Here is a 10,536-nt window from a genome sequence, read left to right as displayed (position 1 = left end):
TCCAAAATGAGGTTAGTAATCTGTGGAGCAGAGCACAATTACTTTCACTATGTGCGACTCATGTCCCGGGCGTGCTGAATGTAGGAGCAGACTTATTGTCCAGGGGGAATCATCATCACAGGGAATGGTAACCATCCCCAAGTGGTGAAACACGTCTTCTCCTATAAGCCTCATACTCCCCAGTCTAGTCAGAGTGAGGGAAGAAGGCTCGTTTCTCATCTTGGCAGCCCCTCGATGGCCAGGCAAGCTCTGGCTAGCAGAGATCATAATCCTGCTGTATGACGAGCCCTGGCAACTCTCGTTATACAGGGATATTCTGACCCAAGTGAACTGAGACATTGTCCACCCTCACCTGCAACACCCATGGCCCTCTTGGCCTGGCCCATGAGGTTCAATCTGGATGTGACATGCCTGCCTCTTTGAGTCATTGACTATACAGAGTGCCAGGGCCCCTTCTACCCGCTCGCTGCGGGAAAACAAGGGGTGCATTTTTTAGAAGTTGTGTGACCAAAAACAGATCATTCCTTACCAATGTCCTGTATCCGAGGTGTTATGCTTTTTGCAGAACCTGAACAGGGGGAAGGCTTTATCCACTGTTAAGGTCTATCTAGCCGCTATCTCGGCCTATCATATAGGCTTCAACAATAACATGGTGGGAAAACACCCCCTGTTATGTTGTTTCATGAAGGGGGCACATCGCTTACGTCCAGACTTTTTAGCTGCTGGAAAGTGTGGAGATGTATGTCCTTTAACACTGTTCTTACATTTGCAAAGAGAGTGAGTGCCTACAGGCTTTCCCAAGGTTACCTTGTTGCCCAACCCTGCCTTGATGCCTGAGGTCAGGGCAATAACAATTTTCTTGCCTTGGAGCTTGTGGTTATCCACCCACCGCCTTTCCCTTCGACCAACGAAGAACGGTTCCACCGTTTGTGTCCAGTATGCGCGTTGCACATATATTTTGGATAGAACAAGAGCTTTGCGCAAGAGCAACCAACTCTTTGTGTCCTGGGTGCCTCCCTCCAAGGGAAGGCCCTTCTCCCATCAATGGTTATCACATTGGATTGTGGAAGCTATTATATTGGCCACTGTTTAACAGGAATCTCCTTGCAGGAGATTTACGATGCGGCTTGTTTGGCAACCCCTCAAAACTTTATGAGGTTCTACCGGCTAGACGTGACTGCGCATTCTTTCGTGCATACTATCCACTCTTCTGAGAGGATGTGCGATATGGGAGTTGGCCATATCCCACTGTGAGATATCAAAACAAGATATCTCAGTGAGATATCTCACCACATTCCCCTGCTCACAAGTGTGAGGAAGTTTGACATGCTCGAAAATGACCCGCGGGCAAGTATCTCCGACAGATGTGTGTGATTGGTTCTTCGAGGGCTGTACAATTGAAAAGTAAACTCACACACCTATAGTGCTAGAAGGTGCATGGAGAAAAACTGAAAACACTGAACATGAAGCAAAACTCCTGCACACTGGTGATCCTGATGCTTCAGAAAATGTTATGGATCTCATAGGATAACTGTGCTATACCAACTCAATTATGTTTTATCAAATGTTTTATTGGGTGTATATGTTCTGCTAATCCAGATGGTATTGACTTTTTGTGAATAGTCATTAGAAATGAACTCGAATTTTAAAATGCAATGTATAATCTATTTTGCTATAGTGAGGGCTTTGACGGGTTATATTATCAGGAAGAACTCAGGGCCCTAAGATGGATCTTTAAATGTATTTTACCCTTCACCAGGCGGACACATGCGTCCAGAGTGCTGGGTACAGGCTCCAAAGGGCCACCTCGACAGAAGATGTCCTCTTCTACAGTGCAGACCAGCATGCCCTTGGGGAGCTTTGTGCTGTCAAGTAGTATGTCCGAAAATGGATTCCGGCTGCCCCGAGTGGAACTAAACAGCCTGGACCAAAACAACTTGGAGCAACAAAGCAGAATCAGCGATTCGACAGTAGTCACCATACATGATACTCCATCACTAGGGAATACATAGCAGGCCGCTAACGTATTGGACAGGTGACAAAGTCAGCATATAATGCTTGAAAAGAAAATCTTTATTATGAACAAAGTGGTGCTATAAGAACGCAATGAATATGCATGGACACTCCTGTGGACATAAACAATTGCTTTCTTGACTACAGTGTTCAGAACATGGACAAAATTATCCTGCTGTCTGTGCATTTGCAGCTGTGCTACCAACAACCATGAGGATGAGCGTTGGAGGAGAGATATGTACAAGATTTACGGCATGAACATGGTATCATGTCTAGTTTTTCTGTGTGCGTACATTTCTGTGAGGGAGTTGTTCACAGGGTTTTACATTTATTCACATTATTCTGATGTAAGATTATTATTCTTTCTTTTTTATCTGAATAATGTTGTTGTGGTTTTCAGGAAAAATCATGAGAATGTTTCTGTGAAAAGTCGATACTGGTTTGAATACCTGTGGAGCATACAATTATGAAATACTAAGTCCGAATTAGTTTGATTCCAAAGGATTTTGCACTTTTCACTCACCCTATCCTGTGATTATTTTTGCTTGTGGTTATTTCATTGAAATAAATATTGAAAATTAATCTTGATATTTCTAAAAAAGTGTGTGCATGTTTCTGCTTGAATATGATACATTTGCATTTCGTCATTTACAGTGCATTCGGAAAGTGTTCAGACCCCTTTACATTTTACACATTTTGTTACTTGACAGCCTTATTCTAAAATGGATTGCATAGTTTCCCCCCCCCCCCCCCTCATCAATCTACACACAATACCCCATAATGATAAAGGTTTTTAGACAATTTTGCAAGTAAAAAATATATTTAAAAAAATGAAATATCACATTTCCATAAGTATTCAGACCCTTTACTCAGTACTTTGTTTGAAGCATATTTGGCAGCGATTACAGCATTGAGTCTTCTTAGGTATGATGTTACAAGCTTGGCACACCTGTATTTTGGGAGTTTCTACCATTCTTCTCTGCAGATCCTCTCAAGCTCTGTCAGATTGGATGGGGAGTGTTGCTACACAGTTATTTTCAGGGCTCTCCAGAGATTGGGTTCAAGTCCGGGCTCTGGTTGGGCCACTCAAGGACATTCAGAGTTTTGTCCCGAAGCCAATCCTGCGTTGTCTTGGCTGTGTGCTTAGGGTCACTGTTCTGTTGGAAGGTGAACCTTCGCCCCAGTCTGAGGTCCTGAGCACTCTGGAGCAGGTTTCCATCAAGGATCTCTCTGTGCTTTGCTCCGTTCATCTTTCCCCTCGATCCTGATTAGTCTCCCAGTCTCTGCCGCTGAAAAACATCCCCATTGCATGATGCTGCCGTCACCATGCTTCACCGCAGGGATAATGCCAGGTTTCCTTTAGACGTGACGCTGGGCATTCAGGACAAAGAGGTCAATCTTGGTTTCATCAGACCAGATACTATTGTTTCTCATGGTCTGAGAGTCCTTCAGGTGCCTTTTGGCAAGCGGGCTGTCTTGTGCCTTTAACTGAGGAGTGGCTTCCGTCTGGCCACTGTAGTATAAAAGCCTGATTGGTGGAGTGCTGCAGAGATGGTTGTCCTTCTGGAAGGTTCTCCCATCTCCACAGAGGAACTCTGGACCATTGGGTTTCTTGGTCACTTCCCCGACCAAGGCCCTTCTCCCCCGATTGCTTAGTTTGGCCGGGGGGGCCACAGCTCTATGAAATCTTAGTGGTTCCAAACCTCTTCCATTTAATGGAGGCCACTGTGTTCTTGGGGACCTTCAATGCACTGTAACAGACAGAGGTTAAAATGTGTTTTATATTGGATAGTTAGTAGATATTTGTTCTTCTCTCATCAATAGCTATTTAACCAAGCATGCAATGACTATTATATTTTTTATGAATGTAGATTTTTTTATTTTTCAGATTTCAATCTTCAATAGCTTTAAAAAAAATTATAGCATGCCATGTCTATGGAAATAATATATTCTGAATCAGGGGAGGATGGAGAAAAATCCACACCATTTAGATTTTTATGGGGCAGGGGTTCAATCTTTAATAGCTCAAACAATTGATTCAGAAAATATTTTTTTTCATGGTCATGGCACGCTTTGTTTAAGAGCTATTGAAGATTGAAATCTGAAGATGTTTTTTTTAAAGAAATATATGTTAACTAAAAAAATTATTTCTACATCCTCCCCTGATGCAGAATAGATCGTTTTCATAGTCGTGGCATGCTTTGCCAAGAGAAAACCAAATATCCACCAAATATCCAATATTTTAAAAAAATGTACCTCGGTATTTCGCAGACAGTTTTCTATTGACTTTGAATGAATGGCTCAACGGGTGTCAACAGCTTGAGAATACTCTAAGACTACTTTTTTGTGTTCAAGTGACTGGCAACTGAAAGATTCAGTGCCCTCATCTGGTAGAAAGTAGCCAATGGCAGAATTTTGAGGCTGCATTACAGATCTCCATTACTTTTAAGTTGCAATGCGTTTGGGCGTCATTTAAAGTGGAACTGACAGCATTTTAGCAACATTAAATCTTATTCAAATCTGTTCATATTCACCCTCAGGAAGAATGACATGTATTTGAATGTTTTTCATGTTTGAGAAATGAGATCTTACATATGGTCATTTTCACATTTTCATACTTTCATGGAATGTTTGGGAATGATGTGGAGTAAAGCATTTGTGACAATTCTTTAGCAGCCGTGGGTTGGACAATTGATAGTACATTTTTACATTCTGTAATGTTCACTTGAACAGAAACAGTGCTGTACTGAACGACCAGTTGACAAACTGGGAGGTGTTGGGTTGTGGGTTGGGGAACACTGTCAGCATGGCCACCGCCCTTTAAATATGTCCACTCATTGCTTCAGCCCACACCTAGCCACACACACCAAATGTAGCAAAAATAAGTCAAAGGCTGTTCAAGAACACACAAGAAAGTTTTTTGGGAAACGTGTCAATCTGTACAAAACGTTCCGCAGCGTAGCAAACGTTCAAGCGAACTGAATGGACCTCAGCACCGGACTCTACACAGACCTGTGCACCATAGTCATAGCAGTGCTACAGTAAGCTTATATGCAAATAAGCCATACGGCCATCATTCACTTTGAACTGGGCTGTGTGTTTGCAGGCACTAGCAACAACGGCACTTTAGATCATTAGAAAGCATTTGCCAAAAGCCACAAAATACATATACCTAAATCGATTTATGCAAATATGTAAATACCACGGGAGTCCTCTTACATTTGGGAACTTTACAGTCCTATTGATCAAACAACCACGAAGAGCACAGAATGTTGGTGCCACCTTAATTGGGGAGGATGGGCTCGTGGTAACGGCTGGAACTGAATAAGTGGAAGCAGCAAATCTTACCAGGCCAGCTGTGATTTACAACCTAATACCAAGGAACGTATTGGTGAATGAGTTATATTTGCCTGACTTTCCTAGTTAAATAAAGGTTAAATAAAATCTAAAAAAAATACATATTAAATCGGGAATTAATTTCTTACTCTATGTCAATGAATTTTGAGTGAAATAGAACCTATTTTTAAAACCTCTTTTAAAGTTGGTGTTCTAGCATAAACTGGGAATTTGATATTTTTGACTAATATGATTGTTTGTTTTATATCTGCAAGGTAGTTCAAACTGTCTGTTCCAGTTTAAGATTTTACAGTAAATTGATTAAGACCATAATGCTTGACAAAATATATATATTTACATTTTATGCTTTTATTTCGCTTCTGAAATAAAACTATCAGATATAATTACTACGTTTGACGGAGTGTCCAGCCAACGTTGTAGAACTGTTTACCGTAGGTGACTTGAATGCGACTCAGTACTCGTTTTTAACAATGGTGTCCGTGGGTAAGTACAGTAGCTAGCTAGTAAATCGGGTATACTAGCGTAGCTATATACTTACACATGGCTCTCTAACAGTCCTTATTTATTGTATTAGTCACACAATGAGCTTGCTGGATTGATTATTTACTGAGGTTGAAGCCGATTACTGTGAATTACAAGAGAAAACGAATTAGCGTTAGCGAGGGCTTTGCTAAGGCAGCTTCCGGGTAGCATTATCTAGCTAAGGGAAAGTCAAAAGTTAGTAACTTGTAGCTAGCTTTCAATCAAGGTATAACAGAGTTTGAATATATTTACATGGTCGTTAAATTCACACGTTTTGAACAGTTCAACAGACCATGGGGAAAGTGGGGAAATATGTATGTGTAACACCTGTTGTGTAAAATACATCTTGAGCAAATGTCATAAGCTAGAGAGCTTTATCTTTTTGTACTCTCACTTTTCTGGCCATAATATCAAATCAAATACACGTGATAGGCAGATGTTATTGCGGGTGTAGCGAAATGCTTGTGCATCTAGCTCCGACAATGCAGTAATGTCTAACAAATTACACAACATATACCCACTACACACAAATCTAAGTAGGAATGAATTAAGACTATACATTTGGAAGAGCGACGTCAGAGCGGAATGGACTAAGATATAAGTATAGAATACAGTATGTGAGATGAGTAATGCCAGATAGGTGAACATTATTAAGTGAATGAGATACCGTAGAATAGTATAGAACAGTACAGTGGGGCAAAAAAGTATTTAGTCAGCCACCAATTGTGTAAGTTCTCCCATTTAAAAAGACGAGAGAGGCCTGTAATTTTCATCATAGGTACACTTCAACTATGACAGACAAAATTAGAAAAACAAATCCAGAAAATCACATTGTAGGATTTTTTAATGAATTTATTTGCAAATTATGGTGGAAAATAAGCTTTCAAAAGTTTGTGAGGGTTTTAGGTGATAAGACAAATATAATAATTGAGTGGTTGTTGGCAGTGCACATAGGCATTGTTGTTTGTCCAACATGAGTACCATTATCAACTGAAATTGTGTTTATCATAAACTTAGAATTAACAGTTTGAATCCAATTTAATCAAGACAGATGATTGACAGACATTTAATTTCTAGTGGAGGTACTATGCCTCCTGCTGGTAGCTGTGCTGTGGGGCTGCACCAACCCATTTCTGAAGAGAGGCACAGAGGGGATTGAACATGTGAAAAAGGATAGCAAGCTTCTTCACTTCCTGGCAGAGGTTAAGTTCCTGTTTTTAAACATCAAGGTAAATTGACACTTGTATTTGGAGAGGGACTACTACTACTACTTTTTCCATTTAGGCCTATAGTCTTGGATGTAATTCTTAATTGATGCAAATATACTTTCCATGCTTTTCCTGTTATTTATAGCAGATGTAGCCTATAACAACGTGTCCCTTTACATTTGCAGTACCTGATACCATTCCTACTAAATCAGAGTGGGTCCTTGGTGTACTACTTCACTCTTGCCGCCACAGGTGAGCTACATCTTACTACTAAGACATGTTGAACTAGAGGATGACTGTTTTACACATCGACTGCTCACAATCTCATCCTCCTCAGGTTTCTCTTATCTCCAAATCGCATGATTGAAGTTGCCCCTATATGCAGATTTTTCTATCTCCCTCTTTTTTTGCCCCCCCCCCCCCCCTCCCCTCCCCTCCCCTCATACAGATCTGTCTCTGGCTGTGCCCGTGGCCAACTCCCTCACCTTCCTCTTCACCATGCTCACTGGGAAGCTACTCGGGGAGGAGTTTGGAGGGAAAAGTAAGTGTTGTGTGGTCACCATTCTCCAAACATAATGGCACACATTCTACAACATTGCCATCGCTCTCTGGGCTGTTTGGTTAGCCTTAGCACACATTGCATTGAGGATTGTCTCATTTTTCACACGCTGTCTCTGTGTGTTTGTTTGTTGCAGGAGCTGTTGGAGGGATGGTCCTCACCATGGTGGGCATCACTCTATGCATAGTGAGCTCTATCGGTGAGACTGAGAACAAGGGGCAGCAGAATGGCACAAAGGTCTCACCATAGAAATAGATACTGTATCAGCACAGTACTGTATATCTCTATGGGTCTCGCTCTAAAAAAAGATGACTGGACACATTTTAAAAGGTTCTATCACACACCACCTAGTTCAAGTTATTGTTTCTTGTCTAGGGTACATTCTATAGGCTTAGTTATGTCTTCAATAGAAGTGACTTTACATAACATATTTCAACTACAGCGGTGTTTAGGCTATCCAAAGGGACCAAAGCATGTCGCTGTAGAACACAACATTTTGTAACAGATAATGAAAATGAGAGCTTCTTATTGGACAAGTTCAAGTAGTAAGCTACCTCTCCAGTCCCTGTTTCAAAACTTTTTCTCCCTACTGGACACAATCCTGACCTACACCAGCCTGGCAGTAGAGTGATTGGACAATATGTAGAAGAGAATGCAAATGAGCTTAGTGGGAACTCATCATGCACAATGTTGTGGCTTCCACACCTTATAACAACTGTGACAGAGTTCAAGTGGGGTTTATTCCAGCCGGGGTCCAGATTTATTGCCTATCTAGTTAAGGCCGAGCCAGACATTCTCGCCACTTTGCTGCCATGTTGTGTGAATACTGCCCATAGAAACACTAGGCTATAGGCCTATAGAAGACCACAGTCAATGTGTTAGTGTTGAACATAGACCAACTAGAGTTCACGTCTTGAAATCACAGTGCTGCTACTGTATACAAAGGTCAGAGAAACTGTTGTAAATGTGAAACTTGAAACTGTTGTAATGTCTTAATGTAACTTATTTTGATATGAAACTACAAAGGCGTTCCATGCAAGGTGATATGTTGAGTGGGGAAAAACTGTAGTCTGTTTGCTGTTTTATTGCACTTTTTATTCAGAAATAATGGCATTTAACCCAAAATGCTTATACTGTACAATCAGAGGACGTTGCTGTTTTTGTAAGATAAAATATTTCATATTGTATATTTCCAAGTTTATTTTGATGAAGAGGAATTCTTTACATTCAATGTACACTACCGTTCAAAAGTTTGGGGTCACTCAGAATTTTTTTTATACACTTTTTTTTTTTAAAGCACATTTTTTGTCCATTAAAATACATTTGATCAGAAATACAGTGTAGACATTGTTAATGTTGTAAATGACTATTGAATGATGAATGATGAATATCTACATAGGCGTACAAAGGCCCATTATCAGCAACCATCACTCCTGTGTTCCAATGGCACGTTGTGTTAGCCTTTTAAAATGATACATTTAGATTCGCTAATTGATCATTAGAAAACCCTTTTACCATTGTTAGCACAGCTGAAAACTGATGTTCTGATTAAAGAAGCAATAAAACTGGTTAGTTGAGTATCTGGAGCATCAGCAATTGTGGGATTACAGGTCAAAATGGCCAGAAACAAAGAACTTTCTTCTGAAACTCGTCAGTCTATTCTTGTTCTGCGAAATGGAGGCTATTCCATGCGATAATTTGCCAAGAAACTGAAGATCTCATACAACGCTGTGTACTACCCCCTTCACAGAACAGTGCAAACAGGCTCTAACCAGAATTGAGTGTGAGGCCCCGATGCACAACTGAGCAAGAGGACCAGTACATTAGAGTGTCTAGTTTGAGAAACAATCGCCTCACAAGTCCTCAATTGGCAGCTTCATTAAATAGTACCCGCAAAACAAGGGTCTCAACAGTGAAGAGGCGACTCCAGGATGCTGGCCTTCTAGGCAGTATGTGTTCTTTGCCCATCTTAATCTTTTATTTTTATTGGCCAAGGTCAGCATCCCAGAGTCGCCTCTTCGCTGTTGACGTTGAGAATGGTGTTTTGCGGGTACTATTTAATGAAGCTGCTAGTTGAGGACTTGTGAGGCGATTGTTTCTCAAACTAGACAATCTAAATGTACTTGTCCTCTTGCTCAGTTGTGCATCGGGGCCTCACACTCATATTTCTATTCTGGTTAGAGCCAGTTTGGCTGTTCTGTGAAGGGAGTAGTACATAGCGTTGCACGAGATCATCAGTTTCTTGGCAATTTCTCGCATGGAATAGCCTTCATTTCTCAGAACAAGAATAGACTGATGAGTTTCAGAAGAAAATTATTTGTTTCTGGCCATTTTGATCCTGTAAACGAACCCACAAATGCTGATGCTCCAGATACTCAACCAGTCTAAAGGCCAGTTTTCAGCTGTGCTAACATACAGTTGAATTTGGAAGTTTACATACAACTTAGCCAAATACATTTAAACTCAGTTTTTCACAATTCCTGCCATTTAATCCTAGTAAAAAAATCCCTGTTTTAGGTAAATTAGGATCACCACTTTATTTTAAGAATGTGAAATGTCAGAATAATAGTGGAGAGTGATTTATTTGAGATTTTTTTTCTTTCATCACATTCCCAGTGGGTCAAAAGTTTACATACACTCAATTAGTATTTGGTAGCACTGCCTTGAAATTGTTTAACTTGGGTCAAATGTTCCAGGTAGCCTTCCACAAGCTCCCTACAGTAAGTTGGGTGAATTTTGGCCCATTCCCCCTGACAGAGCTGGTGTCAGGTTTGTAGGCCTCCTTGCTCGCACACGCTTTTCGGTTCTGCCCACAAATTTTCTGTGGGATTGAGGTCAGGGCTTTGTGATGGCCACTCCAATACCTTGACTTTGTTG

The 10,536-nt window shown here is 40.8% G+C and overlaps 1 protein-coding gene across 1 annotated transcript; it reads left to right on the top strand.

The window, feature by feature from the left end:
- Window positions 1-5,818: 5,818 nt before the first annotated feature.
- LOC139384034 (transmembrane protein 234) lies at window positions 5,819-8,993 on the top strand. Its single transcript, XM_071128665.1, has 5 exons — window positions 5,819-5,853; window positions 6,970-7,121; window positions 7,286-7,352; window positions 7,549-7,641; window positions 7,796-8,993. The coding sequence occupies exons 1-5, from the start codon at window positions 5,841-5,843 to the stop codon at window positions 7,906-7,908; spliced, it is 438 nt and encodes a 145-aa protein (XP_070984766.1). The 5' UTR covers window positions 5,819-5,840; the 3' UTR covers window positions 7,909-8,993.
- The last annotated feature ends 1,543 nt before the right edge of the window (window positions 8,994-10,536 follow it).

Source organism: Oncorhynchus clarkii, chromosome 25, assembly GCF_045791955.1.
Source record: "Oncorhynchus clarkii lewisi isolate Uvic-CL-2024 chromosome 25, UVic_Ocla_1.0, whole genome shotgun sequence".
Lineage (NCBI taxonomy): Eukaryota > Metazoa > Chordata > Actinopteri > Salmoniformes > Salmonidae > Oncorhynchus > Oncorhynchus clarkii.
This window is presented reverse-complemented; position numbering and strand designations above follow the sequence as displayed.

What these genes read in the sequence shown, in the direction of transcription:
- LOC139384034 (XM_071128665.1), top strand. An exon ending in TCCTGTTTTTAAACATCAAG is followed by an intron (nt 7,122 to 7,285) that starts GTAAATTGACAC and finishes TTACATTTGCAG; the next exon opens with TACCTGATACCATTCCTACT. An exon ending in CTTCACTCTTGCCGCCACAG is followed by an intron (nt 7,353 to 7,548) that starts GTGAGCTACATC and finishes CCCCTCATACAG; the next exon opens with ATCTGTCTCTGGCTGTGCCC.